Raw genomic sequence first — 18,645 nt, 5'->3', positions numbered from 1 at the left:
AAAAAAAATCTTTCATTTTTATGTAGTTTTCTTTCTTTCTTACTGTTTGGCTTCTGGTAACAACTTTATTAAACGTCCAGCTGGTGAAAATGGTGAAAATTTACAGCTGCAGAGAAAGGAGTACTAATACTTACTTTAAAATTAATAAGAAAATAATTATGGACTGCATCTCATCTAGACAATGCACCAGTCTTTCCAGCCAAAACCCCTGCATACACAATACACACTTTAGGGAAAAATCAAAGGAGCAATCTGTAAGGAAATGCAGTACATTAATGTGAAACCCCAAACTGGACTAGCCAGTTCTGTATTGTTTTCTTACACAATTTTTTATGAAACATTAAAAAAAAAAAATCAGATGTTTAGTCCACCTGCAAAAGCTAATGCATATGCAGACCTAATAATGACATGATGACATTTCTGCTTACCATTTGCTGTTTCTTCATAAGACACAGACCGTAAAAGCTCCTGCTCGGTAACAGAACAAAACTACTACATATATTTAAAGATTATTCCCACAAAAAAGTTTCATCAGCTTTATCAATATTCATTAGTTTCCAGACATTATCATAGGCCTTCACTTGCTCTCACTGAAGTCAATAGCAAGACTCTCACTGGCTTCAACAGGAGTTAAACTCTCAAAGAATAAGGCAAGGATGATAACTGTTGTGCAGTTAGGAGTAATATAATAGGACTGGAATGCACCTTGAGACTTGTAAGACTACATGTAAGTAACACCCACCCAAAAAAAAAAAAAAACAACCACCAATGTTTCACAATAGGTCCTGAAATAACACATGTAAAATGATGCAGATTCTTACAGTGCTATGGAAACTAATACAAGTGAAGCTTGATTAATATGGTGTGTGTTTTTTTAAAGCAATACAAATCTGTGATATTAGTTTGGTAATGAACATATTCTGAAAACAGTATTATCCATAAATAATCAATGTGTTATGAAATTGAATAACTTTTATATAAACACATCATTACAAGATAATTAATGAGTATATTTGTGCATACAAGTTTTCTCGTTTTATACTAAGCTTCAGAACTCTGTAAACTGCGAGGCATTCATCGTGCTTAACATGGCAGAAAGTTATATTACACGTCTTCATTATTTTATTTTGTTCAGTCCTCTTCCCATCAAACATGCAAACACTGTCATCACCATTTTTGGCTTCACTTCAACCAGATCATCTGGGAGAGCATATATACGAGCACCAATTTTTCGGGCAACTGAAATGGCATACCTTGGAAAACAAGAGAAAATATTGGTATTTTCCTTGCATCTACCAGTGTGCCAAGATTCACAACAACAACAACATATTTTAATAGCAGGATAGGCCTGTTCAGTCAGTACTTACACTCCAGGAGAAAAAGCACCGTATTGTGAAGAAAACATGTATTAGCAATTGTATTGGCAGACGTTTTGCTACTGGTTATCAAAGCATTTATTTTTGTCAAAAACAATATGGGTTATGGCAGGCTATTAATAAACCAATTGCAGTGCAGTGGTGGTAGGTTGTATCAGACATGAATTTGAGTTTATATTTTACATATGCTAAAAGAATAGCATTAGAATTTATAATATTTGAAACAAATCAACTAATAGCATAATCTCTCACTGTTAACAAATCAGTAGATCATTCATTACACCATGAATTCATGCGTTTCTTGCACTTTAGGAAAATACAAACATTCATTTAAAACTCACTTAGCATTATTCAACTTGTCTTCGTAAGAAAGATGTTCTCTCTTGACCATTTCTGGACGAACTGCTTTTGGTGCAATGGCATCTATTAAATCTAGGACAGGTAAACTAGTGCTAATCGATTTGTCCTAAAAGAAAAAACCCAAAATATTAATATAAAGCATTTGCTTTGATTATTCTGCCTTCACAATGCAAAAAAACCCCTACAGCACATCTTACATACCTACTGAAAGATAGCAGCATGTTTTGTTCATGGCTGAAGTTGTCCCCCCACCTTTCCCCTTTATGAGGTTCTAATGTTCTTTTCCACAATCAAAATGATAAGGTTCACACTCAGTCTTCATATTATTATTACACAAATGGTGTAAATTTATTTAATGAAAGAAACTCGTCCCCTTCCCAAAGGAAAGACAGGAACTTTTAAAGAATTCCAAGGACCAGACTTTCAAGACAACAAAAAGGTGTTTACATTCCCCAACTACTTTTTTTTTTTTCCTTTTCTTGTAAAGGAACTATTTTCTGCGGTAGCTTACGGCTCACTCTTTTTATAGTTTTTCAACTCGGATGGTATTCTGAGCTAGTACAAGCAGTCTGTGTCTTGTATTTCATACATGGACATGTCATTCTTTTATTTTTAAAACAGCAAGTGCTGTTGCTGCAATTATTTCTTCCCAACTGTTAAGGCAGATAAGCAGCTGATGATGTCAAACCGACAGCCAGCAGGCTGGCTCTGTCCCTGCAAGGGCTCAGCACATCAGCCATGTGACATGGCTGCCTTCACCACCAGGTCAGAACTATGATTTCAAATTCAGTGAAGTCCCACAGAGCCACCACATTAATTATACGTTTAAAAATAGTACTATAAATCTGCTTGAAGACGTTGAACACATGGACTATCTCCCCAAAACCGTTAAGACAAACCACACTTTTGCCATTTTTATTGTTTGAACGAATGGCAATTCAATAGAACTTTGCTTTCATCATCCACAATAAATACCGGGGACCTCTGCTGTCTCTGCTACACAATCTGCTTGCTGCAGTAATCCCAAAATACAGATAAAAATTCAGATTGTGAAAGACAAGATACATATGTGAATGTTGTTCAAAAATCAGTAGTAAAAAAAGGTATACTGAATAATGTCACTTCCCATCAGCAGCACCTTATCTTTTTGACCAGCTGTCATTAAAAATGGCAATTCCCACCTCCCCCCTCCAGTATTTCCACTATTGTCCTTCGTCTTTGTACAAGCGTGAGAGTGCCTATATCCAAAAATTTGGAAGATGGTATGACATGTGCAAACATTGCTAACTTGAGATAGAAGCCCTTTGAAAGTTTAGCCTTTTGTTGTTGGTGGTGGTGGTTTGTTTTGAATCTTACAGCAGCAATTATAATTTCTCTTTGTTTCTTACTAATAGTCTTGTAAAATACTTTTGGATTCACAGATTGTCAGGAATATTTCCTTATACAATTATTCTACCTGCTGGGAGAGCCACTATTAAAGCCATGTTGTTAACAAATGAGGTTAAAAATCCCAGATGTGATTATATGTGGAAAGAAGTAAATGAATTTGATTACCTTGAAACTTGTAATTGAAGTTTTCTTATTTGCTTTTGCAAGTGTCTGATTCACCCACTTAATAATAATTTCATCATTTACTTTTTCCCCCTCTCCAAGGTCTGATAGTACGTTCAAAGTATACCTTTAATAAAAAAAAAAAGAGTCAAGTTAAAGTGAGTGGTAGAACTCAACTCTGCTAACAGCAGAAAGATACAAGAAAAATTAAAATATTACTTCAGCACAGTAACAATACCAAGTACTCATCTTCATAATGTACCCTTCACTTACAAACTGTTTAGTAGTTTAAATAATTTTTTAAGTTGTTGCAAGAATAAAATAACATTCCAAAACTCATAATTTTCACTGTTACATCTTCTTCATATATTTGTTTTACTCAGCACATCATAACTAATTGTACTTTATAAGCTTAAACGCCTCCCTATCATCCGAGTCACCTTGACAACTGAATCACAACAGCTTGAGAAACAAAAAGCACTGAGTGTTTTGGGGTAGGTATAAGAAAATTAACTTGTGGAAAATATTTGTTATAAAATACTCTTTATTTAAATCAATTTATAATGTATTTTTCCTGCTCAGTGCACTAGCAAGATTTTGATTTTATGATAATTACTATAGCTGTGATGGCCTAAAAAATTTCTTCCCATTTTAACTTAAAAGGGATATTTAGAGATAGCTCTCTAAAATACCTGTTGTGTGAACTGAAAACTAGCTTTAATTTGCCTCGTTATACAGAGACATGCATATATATACACACACATCTGTCATATGCTGCACCTAACTTACCTTCTCATCAGCTGCCATACCAAAGCCAAAGTCAGAGTTGGATTACCCTCATTTAGATCATGTCCAGCAATACCAACCAGTGAGAATTTGGCTTTTGTCTTCCCGAGTTCTACTGCATAATTGCAATTCTCAATCTAAAAAGAAATGTGTGCAAATAATGAAAACACCTTAATATTTCTATAATACAGACCTATAATCTATGTGTATTTTGAATGACTTTGGCTTACTATTACCTATGCTGAGATTTGGAGCTAGGAGAAGATTTCTAGCCTTTCTATACTGCGATTAAAGCAACACAGTTTTTACTACAAATGCAAGTATGCAAGAATCCAATGATGATCTTTTTTCACACTTGAGAAAACCAAGTTCACTTGCACTAAAGTCAATTAATTTTTATATATATATACACACACACACACACACACATATACACACTTACATCAAAAGTGAATTTGGAAAAATATTTAAATGTTTTGTTCTGAAACGGACAGTAATTTTTTCCCCTCTTGCATTTTTCCCCTTCTGGCTTCATAATGATCACCAAACTAACTGAAAGCTTGGATTCCGCAAGTCTTGCACAAATTCTCCTGGCAGCATATAAAACTTCTCTGTGAGGAAACACCTCACAATATAAGAGCATCAGGCAAAACAGCTGTGTCAGGCCTGAAACTTTTCCTTCTATACTCTAATTAGACCCTAAATTAAGTATTGCCAAAAGGTGTCCATAGTTAGAAACTGAAGTGATATGTGCTATAACTACTGTTTATTGCTTGGGATAATATCTGGAAGATATTTCACCCCCTTTTTTGCCAGGACTGTCTCAGTAGCACACAAATCTGGACAACCCAGCTGACTACAAACAGCACAATGGGAGGCAGTGAAACTGGACTCTGTTACCGAGTATCTACCCACCTTTTTCATATTACCACCGAGTAATGGATAAGGAGGTTTGTTGACGTGGTTCCAGTCAACTGGCACACGAGTCATATCATATAGTTGGAAGATTATTAAAGCATCAGAGAGGTCACTAAACCAGAGTAAAACAATGTTTTTAAGTACAAAAGCTCATATTCACAATGAAAATGTTAAGTACTTGAGACTTCTCGAAGTGTAGAATTAAGTTGCTGAAAAATCCCAGTCACATAAATAAAAATTTGTGTCATTCTGTGGAGAAACTGGCCTAATTCCTATTGCTTGATTTCTGTGTTTGTTTACATTACATTGTATATTTAATTTCATTATTTTCAGAAATCTCCCACCCAGTGAAGTAAGCACAGCCACTGTTTTTTCCAACTTTAATTAAATAATTGCTTTTATAGGGTAGGCACAGATCAAACATCTAGCTAAAAAGTTTTCATTTATTGATCTAGTTTTAGTTTCCTCAGAACTTTCAAAAGTGTGAAATATTCATGCTTTATCTGCACCTACAGATGTATGTTGCTAAAGAATGATCAAAACCAATACACTTATCTTGTGAAAAAAGAATGTTAGAAAAAGTATTATTTTCCCATTATAAGTTGCATTCCTGATAGTCCCCTTCAGCTACTTGCTAAATTCAGTTCTCCAGTGTAAGCTATCTGCAGATGGTATCACTTCACAGAGGTCAGAAAACAGAAACAATTAAACCTAACAGCAAGTATACATGTGAGCAGATGTACCTAGTTGCTAGTTGTTCCTAGTTGCTCCCTATATCCCATCTTTTATCATCGATAGGATTTGAAGCAACTGCTGGCACAGTCTGAAAGTGATCAGAAGCATCTAAAAGGCATGCTAAAAAGCCCTTCGTTTTGAGGGAATACCACACTGTACAGATTCTTACAGTCTACTCAGCAGACATCTATCCTCTCTTACAGTTTAGAATTACATTACTGTTCTAATAGGTTTGTAGTCATTTCGTCTGTCATGAGAGAAAATAAAAGTCATGCATTATAAAACACAATTACCTCAACTTTTTAAAAAGATGCAATTCAAAGTACAAATGAGTGAGGGGAGCACATCAAAACTTCTTAGGTTTTCTAGTATTTCTAGATCATGAGTGGAATATCTGAGACAGATACTGCTTAATGCGCTTCTACAGGCCAGTTTTGAAGTTCCTATCACACTGTGTAAAAACCTGGAAATCACTGTTCTAGTAGAAATACAATTTCCCTTTCTTCTTCCTTCTTCTGTCATGCAAGGGAAATCAAATTGTTGTTTTTAAAAAAAGCCTTACCTGTATAAATGATTAACATATGGGCTTACACCCAGTGAATTCATCCAGTTTCTGAAAGTCCTTTCTTCCTTACTTTCTCCTATGGTGACAAATATAATTCTATGTAAATTACTGGAGAAAACACCTTAATAAGCAATGTTTAAATGACTCTCATACCCCTTTCCCTTACTCCCCCCCAGCAATGAGTTAATTCTTTCCCTAACAGTAGTCTCTACTGGCCAGTAAATCAAGATAATCCTATAGAGTTCAAAGTCCCTCAGCACAAGGCCAGAGGCACTACAGGGAGCCCTACTGGACTACATTCTTCTGTGCAAATACAATTTGATAAGACACAGAAATAGACAGTTTGTTGGTTATATTTTAGATAATATAATGTGATGATTAATAGTAATTTCCTAAAACCAAATCAGTGGCAATTACATTCAGCAGTATCTTTCAATCTGTTTGAAAGGGCATATTTTTATTAAAAGTTAGTACTAACACACTTATGGCAATTGCATCAAACTCCAGAAACTACAGCTCCACTTGTCTCCCCAGAGAAGCTCCCAGTATTCATTTGTGAACGTCCTCCCCAAAGGAATAGACCTCACCTTTTTATTTTTTAACACTGGAGACTCGGCAAGGCAGTATTGTATTAGTTAAATTTGTGAAGCTACTTATATTGTCAAGGGGGCTAGTTATTGCAGTTTTAACTGGAAACTCTGCTTATGAGAAATGCAGAAAATTCAGTAGGAAATAAACTACCCTTCACTTTCGAGACTTAGATTGTTTTTATCTATTGTAACCATGAGTTCCTAAACTAACGCTCTTTCTCTATAGAGTTTCCAGTAAAATACATTAATTTTCTACACATAACATTAGCTAAATTTTAACAATGTATCTGTGGCCAATTGCATGCGAATCAGTGCTGCATAAGCTGTTGTCTCTTACATCAAAGAAAAACATTTAAGAAAATATTTAGCCTAAATATATGAGCTTGGAACAACCTCATCGCTTTGTTCCCCTGGTCTGATAATCCACAATTAAGAACACAGAAAGGACATTGAGGGGGAAAACACTTCCAGAAACAACAAAAGAACAGATGTCTCAGAACTGAAACATGTAAAATATGAGTAAGATTTTTCTTTACTTTTTTCGTTTGTTCCTTAGAGGATATTGTTTGTCTAATGGGGTTTACGTAGCATGAAAAAGCTGCAGTACTAAATGAGACAGTTATGTTGATTACAGAACGATGTTTTTGCAAAATGAAGCTACTGTATAAACATGTATTTATAATTAGAATAAAAAGAAAACCTCTTTGGTATTATTTTTTCCATTAAGTAGACCTGTCACAACATCAATTTTTAGATCGAAGTTACAATTTTAATCTAGTTCTCTTCCCCTTTCATACAAAAAGATCTGAACTTCAGAATATATTTATGAAAAAGTTAAATTCAGAAGTTTCAGCTGTAACTGATGTTCACTGACAGAATAATTTTATTTAAAAAGTTTCAGCCAGCTTACCAATTACTTTCCTTTCCAATTATTATGAAGTAGATTATATTCATCCTACTGCTGTATTTTCTTTCTAAATTATGAGGTCTTTCATACGCAATTTCTTCGCACAACAACATTTAAAAGACAACAAATAATCACATTTTATGACAAAGTTATTCAAAATACCAGTGTTTTTCCATAAAAAAGATACAATCAAAATACAACCATGATATATCATTTAAGTTTATAAAGAGTAACTTAAAGAGGTTATAGCATTTTGAAGTAAGTCCCTTTTGCTTTTTTTCATTTTTGAAATTTTTAGGCTTACTGAGCTTTGACTTGGTTTGCAATACCTAAAGTACTGACTGCAAAGTGCTTTTAGGAACGCTTGTCCACTGCAAAGACAGTAACAAGATTATTTAACGAACTCTTATTAAACAAAGCGTAGCTACAAGAACAGATACTCAGCAATTGCACTCAGACTGAGAATTTTAAAATGCATGCTGAACACTGTTGAAAGAATCCGAAGTAGCCAAGCAGAGGCAAGAGCATGCAAGTTGGGCATCACCCTTCTGGATAGCAGGAATCCAGGAACTAAACCCAGCATACTATATTTAATATGCCACTCTAAACAAATCCTTTTATCATGCAACACATAAGCGTTCGTAAGTTTTCTAGATGGCTGAGAACTGATCATTTTTTTTCTCTCTACTCTTTAATTCAAAAGATACCTTGTGATCCTATCAGGAGCATATCTTCTGCTGAGTGGTGCAGCAGATAGCCAAAATCTTTGGAAAACTGCAGAAAGGGGGCAGAGCTACACAAAAGAGAGAGGAGCAAATTTGGAAGTATCCTTTATATTTATTGCCATCTCTTTCTTTGAGATCATTATACTATGGAACTGAGTGGGGAGTAGCCATAGGGATGGGGTCAAGAATCCAAAGGGCCCCAAATACTACAATGCTTTCTGAACAACAGAGCTCAAGATGCAATATGCACCCTAAGTTCAGCTGGCCTGAGTGGGAGTAGTTAACCCTCTTGTGGTAACAGCCTTGAAGGCTGCCAGTGGACTAAGCAACAGCAGCAGAGGACATCTACACTGGAGGAAATGTGGTTAGAGAGAAGTCCCTCCTCTTCCTCCTCCCAAGAACTCAGCTTTCTGTATAACTTAAGACTCCAAACTCTGCTGCCTTCCCCACAAGTGAGAGGTTCCTCAGAGCAACAGCAACACTCAGTTAAAGGTTGTGCATTGGCTGAGGTCAGGACTCCCCGCTCCATCCCCACATAATATCAAACGTTCATTTTGCTATGTCAGTATACTTGAGGGATATGCTCTCCGTATACAAGTGCACATCACCAGACTTGTTAAATACTATCAGAGCAGATGTAAATTTATGCACCGTGTTCATTGTCTTAAACCAAAGAGAACAGCCACATCATACTCTTTGGTTGCAACGGTCACCGAAAAGATGGAATTCATGTAGGAAAATGAAACCTTTCAGAAAACTCTACTCACCCACACATCTAGAGCGTTACATCTTGGTTCATGGAAAGCTCATACTTGTTAAACCCACAGAAAGAACTATATGGCATTTGACTTACTGCAAGTCCTGCCCCCATTTGATATGCATCATGTTAGACCTGTGGTGATTTTTTTCTTCACTCTTACTTATGACGGCATATTAAAGCAGTAGAAAAATACAAGAACAATGCAAAAATCAACCAGAAAAAGACAGATAATTAAAACAGTAGAAAGAAAAAAGAAGAAAAATTGCAAAATAAACACTTTTATGGAGTACAGAAAAGTACTAAATACAGTACCTACATTAGGAGGAGTCAAATCTGCATTTCATGAAGCAAAATAGGAAAGCATTATAAATTATGAGTCAGATTTCAACAGACAATCTATGATGAAACTATAAAGAAATTAATGTCTTATATTTTATATCACTACCTTGAGAAAACGTCAGTAAAAACACAGGATTTTATGGAAAAAATAAATTAACAGAAGAAGACATTAAGATTATTGTCTCTTGGCTGAAATAGTTTAATGGTTTAGATCTACATGACACTGCAGGAGTTATTATTTTGGGGCAAAGGAGAGTTGTCTACTTGCCTTTCAACAGATAACACTGGCATGATTATCCATCTCTAAAATATATACTATAAACTTTAAGTTAAATTTGGCCAGTATTTATCATTACAAAATCGTAGTCTGGCATTCAGATGATTGTAACTTTTTACAAACTGTTTTAGTTGAGACTTCGATCTCATCAAAATATTTTAGGCAAGTTCAGAGAGTAGTTAGCTGGTTTTTTTTGCCATACCAATGAAACTTTCTAAATTTGACCAAGTTTTCAGTATTTCAAATCACACCTGCAACTTTATGTTCAGAACAGAGAAGCTGAACTGAACATATTCCACCTCCACACAGCTCCTGTATACATTTCCAAGAGCATACATTTCTAACAAAATTGCAGCAGAGGAAGAGCAGGCCTTTCCTTCAATCATTTGTCCTGGACAGCAAGGACTGCAGCGACTAGGGGTATCACAGCTGAAAAGGTTAGACTACCTCCGGTGCTCCGGGACCTCTACTACAGCTGGCACCCAGCTGAAACTGAAAGAGCAGGAAGCCTGAAACGGGAGGGGTCTGAGGGGTACAAGATTTGTGACACAGGGGTGCAGCAGAGCAGACAAATTATGAAAAAAAGAGGAGCAAAGGAAGATGGACTCACCTAGATGGAAAGGAAATCTGATAGGAACAGTAAGAGGAAGGCAGGAGTAGGCAGTGCAGAGGAATGTGTGAACATTGCTGATGATTCTCCCAAGTGTGGCACCCCTGATTCTCACCATTCCTTTGAGATCAGTGAACAACTGTGAAATACACTGGCGGGAGCCATTTCATTATCCTAGATCAGCTGGTCCACAGAAAGGGTAACAGCCAAAGATTGCTACCAGTTATCCCCTTATCTCTAGCATTAGGGATCTGCACTGTACAGTTAGAGTCCAAACTTGCTGATATGCTAGGATCTATTTAGATTGCTGATGCAATAGATTAATATAGGTTGCTAATACATAAGCCTTTTTTTTTTTAATATTTCCTGTTTTAAAAGGCAAACTAATACACATACACACACACATATATAAACACAATATGTGAAAAGTACTTTAAAAAACTATTACAGTTGCATAGTATAGCACTGCAAATTATGGAAAGCTAGAATTTGTGCATCAGCTAAAATATAAACAGTATGGAAAGAAGCACAGGAAACTGGAAAGGGAGTTAAGAGGACAATTTTTGCTCCTGCAAATGAATAATAGAAGGTTATTCAAGAATAGCCTTTGGTCAGGCTAACACAAGTGAACAATATTCACAGCTAATGGGGACTTCTACTACAGGCTTATACTGAAATCTAGTGAGAAGGCTCTATATGCTGGTGTAAACACAGGCACCATCACACAAGGATCCTATATCACAACCTAGAAGGAATACTTAAATAGAAATCACTAATTCTATGATTCTAATATTCTTATCTCCTGTATGCTTTGCAAGTTGAGTACCTTCTAATAAATTGAGATCATAAGATGAACTTTCAGGCTTGTGTAGGGCTGGATATGTATTAAAGAGATTTGCAACAAAAGCCAAGTTGAGTTTAGGGTTGCCTGCAATCACATCAGCTGGAGTTACAAACTGTCTGCAGCCCAATTTATCTGCCTGTTGGAGCATGTATTCAGCCCTCCTCAAGTCACTTTTATCCTAAAAGAAAAAAAAAATGTTGTAAGGAATACTAGCATGTTTCCATTCTTTACTGAATCTTCAGCTTGGCAAATCTTTAAATGACCCATATACTTGAGATTCTGATTGATATATAGATATCTATATCTTAAGCAGGCAGTTCAATTTTGTATCAAATGCATTCTCAGACTAATCCTTTCAACAAGCTTTATGTAGCACCTTAGAGAAAAGTGTTTTCACATCTACCTAGGCTGGTTTTAGACCCCTTACAACCTAAAGCTTCACAGCTGCCACACTTTCCTTTCCTGCTGGTTATTGGAAGGGGTCACATTATTTCTGAATGCTATCTGGTTTGAGGAAGGATCACAGAGTTTGTAAAGTCTACTCTTTTCGTTGTCCGAATTCCAGAAGAGCAGAACTGAGTAGGATGTTGTAATATGCACGTTGGAGGACCCAACTGAAGATAAAAAACAGTTAGGCACCACTCCAAGTAAAACAAAGCTCCAAACTATAGACCACAGGATGCGTTATCCTGTTTCAGCAGTGCCGTGGAACTTTACTCAAGTTTTTACCCATTTAAGCTTTTGTGACATCGAGATATCTGAACTTTTGTATGCTTTACAAAACAAAAGGGGATTCTGGGACAGCCTTGTAACCAGAATGGTGGATACATACATAGAGGTCTCTGATAAAAATAGACTGGAATTATGTTTCTGGATACTTACATGAAATCCTGAAAAGTCAATTTTAATGGGCGATTTATCAGGGCCATCTCCTTTGGGTGCAATTTGATTTAACAGATGGTAGTATGCTCTTGAATCCTAAAACAAGCAGTGTAGCATTTTTTTAAAAAATGAGCAAGTATGTAGCCTTTCATAACCATTTACTGCTGTTACAGTCCAATTCAAAAGCCACAGAAGACAAAATACGGCACCCTAATTTCAGTGAATATGGAAGAGGTCATACAGCCATTTTACTACTCTATTTCATATAGAGCTTATTTAGCCAGATGACAGAGAAAAGGAACATCTGCTAATTATTCTGGACAACGTTAAATTTATTCTGCTGGATATGAACTAGACAGCTGTAATTAAGACACTTAAGGCAAATTTACATAGGTTACCCACAAAAATAACCCAAATATGGATCTTATTTTCAGTGTTGGTATTCTGTTCTTTCACTATCCTTTTCAAATAGACTGTTTTATGAAAATTTCTCTTTCTTAATTGACAAGGTAATTGGAATTAAAAATGGAGAGCAAAGTGGCTCTTTTAAGATGAATCTATAGTAACAAAAGAAATAATATTTATTTGATGTAGTTTTCAGTACTCTTCTGTTTTGCCCTCCACCACCACTAAGAAACTAGGAAAATAAAACAAAAACCTGCTAGTTTTAGAAATATTTAATACTTCTCTTAAATAGCATGTAAAATTTTTACTGTAGTAGTAGTTTTCATGTAAAACCCTAATTAAAGGTTTGCTTTAGTAATAGCCTTCTTGGTGGCATTAGAAAAGATATAAGTAGCAATTAATGACATGGTCTTCTTCAGTGAAAAGAGGTCTTACCACCTTTGGGAATCTTCCTCATTTGCTTTCAGTTGTAAAAAAATTGGGTTTTTCCTCTCTTCAACTGGACTTACAACAGTACTCTGCATACCTTATGCAGAATGACTGAAGAAGAGAGAATTACACAGTTCTGCTATCTGCTCCAAGGAACCAGCATGCCTTCCAGTCCTCTTCTGTCAGTAAATTAGCACACCAGCAAAGCACAGTGATTGAGGGGGGCTGCTCTCTCCTTGGATGAAGGATCTGTAGCTGCTCCAGACAGCCCTCTGAATACCTGTTCTTTCCTCAAGAGGTTTCCTACTTCTCTATAGAATGCTAGGTATGAAAAGCAATCACCATTAGCAAATACGCACTGGGAGGACATTTAAAGCGATATGCTTTTTCCTTAAAACAACAAAAGGAGGAAAAGATGGGTTTCTGCAGACCCAGGAGCAGGGAAGGATGGACAGGAAAAAAGTAACTAATAAGGTAGTGTGAATTGTCCTAAGTAACTCTAATAACAGTCTTAGAACATTAGAACTTCCCTGAATACGACCTGGTTGGAAATGTTTGCTTTACACTGTGATGTGATAATACATGGTATGTATAGGATACGAGAGATCAAAATAACGCTCCTCCAGTGTTGAAAAATGCAGGATAAACCTGTAGCTAGAAAAAGCAGATGACTACTATTTTTCTAGATACTCCTGATCTGGCTCATTTGCTTCTGTGCATGGTGTGTTTAAATACCATTATGTTCAATTATCAGAGCAGTATCTACGTACCTTAATGTCTTGGCTGAAGTTAGTGATTTTCTGCCACCCTGCATTGGCCAGATGGTAGTTCACCCAGCGTAGCAAGAGCTCTTCTGGGGAAAGCTTCATTAACTGGTCTAGTTCTTCCCCTTCATTTAGCAAAGCAATAAGAGCTAAAAGCAAGTTTGAAAGATAGCTGAAATCATCGCTATTGTGATCTCCATTAATTCCAAATTGCAGACATTGCTATACTTGGCATTACTCTTACCTTCGTTTCTGGAGATCTCAATATCAGCAAAAAGACCAACTTTAATGATCTGCCACAAGAGTCCTAATACCAGGTGTGGTTTTCCTTCTTGCAAATCTTGTGATCCAATATTGACAACCGTACAGCCAATAGCAGATGCTGAGTTCAGAGCCAGGTTTAGGTTTTCCTATTTGGAATGTAATTGTTGAACAGATTTATGAAGTTGTAATTCTTAGTGAATTTATTCATATTAATTTTTTTAAGTTTCAGAAGTTATAAGAAATAATGCATTAGTTCAATGGTTCCCAGTGGAAAATGGTACTCTGGAGATTTTTTGTGAACCACCATGTATCTTATCAAAATTTAATGGAAAACATTATTGACAGTGTCCAATATAGACCCACCAAAAAAAATCATGGACCACGCTCAGCAGCTTGGATTGATGAGAAATACTCTATTTGAGATATTTTTTGTAACTCATAAGTATCACATACACAAATTAAACAATATGGCTCAAAATATCAGGGGCTTGATCCCATGGAAGAACGTGCTCATATGGAATTCTGCCCTGTGCGGGAGGCTACTAACATCACTGCCATGCCATCTCGGATCTTATACAGGCTGACATATTTATTCCAGCAACTGTTAAACTGTAATTGAACAGACAGCATAAGCAAATAATGGAAATTCAACATCCTGACACTGAAAGTAAAGGTAATGATTGTCACAGATGAAACATTCCAAGAAAAAATACCTGGTAGCTCTTCGTCAATATTAGTCTCTATTTTTTTGTGTCATATTTTAACTATCTAACAGAGACAACACACACATGTAGTATCATCTTTGCTGACATATCTTCTTTAAATAGGTAGAGATTACAAAACCCACTTGGAGGATTTAGAACAGGGTATGTTTTAAGTTTTCATATTTTAATGTCAGAGCCTGAAATGAAGTGTCTGCCAATTAACTGAGGTTTTTAATCAGGATTTTTTTTTTCCTCACTAGGTTGGTGACAAATGGATCTACTTCCCTCTTCCAGACCTATTTTCTTATATGCAAACTAAGGTGTCTCCAATATTTTCATGGCTTCAAAGACAACTCAAAATAGAGCTTCTCATCTTCTGTCCAAGCCACTTTCTGCTGTTGAAAATGCATCATCCTACTATACAATATAGAGCCATGCAGATACCTTCTACATTGCTAAAATATGACCTGACCAACGACTCAGAAGTCTAAAATTGTTTTCTTCAGATAGTTAGTACAGCAAAACCAAGAATGGTGAAAAGGGAAAGAATTAAAGAAATTGTGAAAAATAAAAGTTTTCTTGTGTATCATCTAAGAAACAGGAGAATGCAGAGTTCATTAGAAAACAGAATTTCATGCTTAGACATTTTTTAATACATAGGCCTTTTTTTTTTTCTCCACCAGGAGAACTGTCATTAAAACAAAGCTATAGAAAAATATTTTACTTTTTCATTTGTGGCAAGTTCCCATCTGTGCAGTACTTACAGAAATAGTGAAAGGAGTGAGTTTCTTCTTATTAATAGCCCTTTCATCAATTGTATCTGGTTGTGAAAAGTTGATCATTTTGCTAAGGAAGAAAAGTCAAAGTGTATTCAAACTTCCATTTCTCAGAAAATATATTATTTGATTATAAACTCCTAACACTTTAAACCAGCTGTAAATATTTCTGACAAGATAAAAAAAGACCACCTCATCCTTTAAATCACCTCTCCCTGTCAAATAATTGCACATTCATCCAGAAACCTCCACATAATATGTAATAAGAAATTTAAGCAATTGGATTTTATACTTAAATAACATGTCTGAGCATGTCTGTGCTGTCAAAAAAAAAGTTCTTGAAAAGATTATAACTGGAAACTGAAGTCAGTTAAATAGTTTCTAGTGAAAATCTTTGTAATATAGCCAATATATTTCTGCACTGCATTTCTATAGTGTCTTGCATATACAAGGATCTCAAAGACTAATTCACATCAATACTAATAAGCTAATACCTTGGTACCATGGTGTATGAGTAAGTACTATTAGTCTACTTCAACTAACTAGAAAGTTACAGCAGACTAAAGTTAAGGGACCTACCATATGCTCTCTGTTTTGCCACGGATTTAATTCAGATTTCTGTTCCTGCCATCCGATGATTTAGTAACTACATTTAGTAACTTCTAAAAATATTTGAAATAGCAAAGATTTCTATTTCAGCTAATGAATATATGAACCGTGTAATTATCTCCTTTATAAACAGCCTGCACATATCTGATGTGTATAATTATGGATCTGAAGGGGAAACCCACTTCTATAATGTACGCAGAGTCACATGAAAATTTTGCTAAAAATAACATTTCTATGGGCAAACAGATTTTCCCCATCCCACACATTGGCTGAAATATTTAAGAGCAGAGTCCTGATGTTAAAGCTTATCAGAAGTTTTCCTATTCATGTCACTGTGATCAGCATTTAACCTTTGAGATTAATTTCTTTTCCTTCTCACAGCCCTGGACTCACCAAAGAAGGATGCCATCTGCAAGGGATTTAAAAAGACTGGCATCTGATGGGTTCATAGGTAGGAGGTGCTTACAGTCTGGGTCATCTTGTAGAGCTTTATTTATCCAATTAACAAAAGCAACTTTTTCTTCCTCTGGAAAGAAAAACAGCATTAAAATAACCTATTATCATTTCCATGAACACATACTACTAAACATCAGACTTGGGTCAGAGAGGCTCATCTGCAACAAAACCCCTTAGTGTCACAGAGGCCTGTTAGGAAAAGAATCAGACCGGTGGGAAAGCATGCAAAAAGGGCAAGTACAGATTAATCTTTCTGCTACTGCACCCTCTAAACATCTGGTGATTTTCTGAAGGACAACATAAAAATCATAGTGACATAATGGCTCATCACAGCTGACTTCAAACTCAGTTTCTCAGCAATGAAAAGAGGGAAATTTGTGATCTTAAATATGCAACATCTCATTCTATACACCCTTGGTTTGAAATGCAGCATTTCATTCTGCCTTCTACTAGGACTTCAGAGACTGGCAGTATTTTTGAGATTATCATCTGGATTACTGTGCTGTATTTAGCTTTGAGAAACTTAAGAAGTTTAGTACCTCAGTTTTAAATTCTCTTTCATATTTAGTGCAGGATTTATTACTATGTATCTAAGAATGCTTATTGGGACAACCACCAATCAAGTATCTGGATCCAAATTCCCAGACAGTACAGGTGTTACTTGCCTCACCTCAAGAAGCATACAAGACAGGTATCTACACCTGACTCATTACACTTCTTTCATTGTCAGTGGGAAGAAATGTGAAATTTTAGTGCACACTTCATCTCATCATAAACTAGATGGCTGATGAGGCCAGGTCAGTTGAATTGCAGTCTAGTGGGGTCAGTTGCTCTCCACCAAAAATGAAAGGGAGTCTAAACAATTTGCTCTGATGGTGTCCCCCCTACAGGCACCCTTTGAGACAGAAGGTATATCTCTGAAGCAGGGAATACAAAGTGCAGCTGGTGCTATAAGTATAACACCTAGAGAGAGGGTTTCACCACCTTTAGCTAACTGAAGAGAATCCTCCTCATATATAGAATCTTAACACACCTCTGGAACCACAGCAAATCCCAGCCTACAGTCCATCAAAAAAGTTGCAACATTGCTTATTGCAGTATGGTCCTGGAAGGTACTTAGCCGGGAGCTGCAATGCAATCAGGCACAATTACCAACCTAAATGTCATGCAGCAGAGGGAGGTAGAAAGACACAGAGATCAAACATTAAAAGCAACTTCTCAAGTATGAGATAAGCTATGCAAAAATCATATGGGAGTGAACAATTCTGTAATGGCACAGACACAGCTAAGAAAGAGAAACCCTTCCATCCAGAAATGGTATCTGGGTTTTTTTTCATTTTAGTTAACCCTGTGGAAATGGAAATGGGGATTCATTTTTGTCTGAATATAGGAATAGAAGAGAGTAGATTAGCATGTAATGAAGCCAAAAACTTGACTAGCATTAATGGAAGTATGCCAAAGGGGCCTTCCTTTTTTTCCCCCCACATGCTGTCAGTGTTTGCTTTCATTTTTTGCTCTGGCAGAGATACCTAACTTACCTCTGAGTACAGCACAAAACTAACAACAACTAAACACCCTGCATTTTAAGAAACTATCAACCACACTTATCTTGTTCATCTCCACACGCTTTCTGTGTTAATTTGCTTTCAACAGCAACTTTTTTCCAGTTATTTTTTTTCTTTTTGTCTGTAGTGCAAATTTAAAGAGTCTTCCTGCATACAAGATTTGCTTGTGTTTCATTATTTCTTTACCTGAATAAGAGTGCTGTGTCCCCTCACTAGATATTGCTGATGTTCCTCCAATTGCTGTAATACCTTGCTTTTTGTTTATTGATTTTCGGAACGATTTGCTAACATCTTTACTTTTCAATTCTTGAGTTATCTGCAATAAGAAAAACAGAGAGCATTTTGTGAGTGAGCATACCTTCAAATAACTAAGTGTTGACTCGTGTGAGTATTCTAGAGTCAGTAATTAACCTGACTGCCTTTCCTTAGTATTTACATTGACTTCTGT

The 18,645-nt window shown here is 36.1% G+C and overlaps 1 protein-coding gene across 1 annotated transcript; it reads right to left on the bottom strand.

Moving 5' to 3' along the window:
• Nucleotides 1-270: 270 nt before the first annotated feature.
• Nucleotides 271-18,513, bottom strand: PLS1 (plastin 1; the record flags this gene model as incomplete). Its single annotated transcript, XM_010284317.1, has 13 exons — nt 271-1,253; nt 1,718-1,842; nt 3,291-3,414; nt 4,077-4,210; nt 4,989-5,103; nt 6,289-6,367; nt 11,326-11,521; nt 12,226-12,321; nt 13,830-13,972; nt 14,068-14,233; nt 15,556-15,637; nt 16,570-16,702; nt 18,384-18,513. Coding segments are annotated over 13 exons (1,659 nt in total), but the record flags the coding sequence as incomplete, so codon positions are not given.
• Nucleotides 18,514-18,645: the final 132 nt, after the last annotated feature.

This window comes from Phaethon lepturus, unplaced genomic scaffold (genome assembly GCF_000687285.1).
Source record: "Phaethon lepturus isolate BGI_N335 unplaced genomic scaffold, ASM68728v1 scaffold46903, whole genome shotgun sequence".
Taxonomy (NCBI): domain Eukaryota; kingdom Metazoa; phylum Chordata; class Aves; order Phaethontiformes; family Phaethontidae; genus Phaethon; species Phaethon lepturus.
The sequence above is the reverse complement of the archived record's forward strand: the minus strand, read 5'-3'. Positions and strand labels throughout refer to the sequence as shown.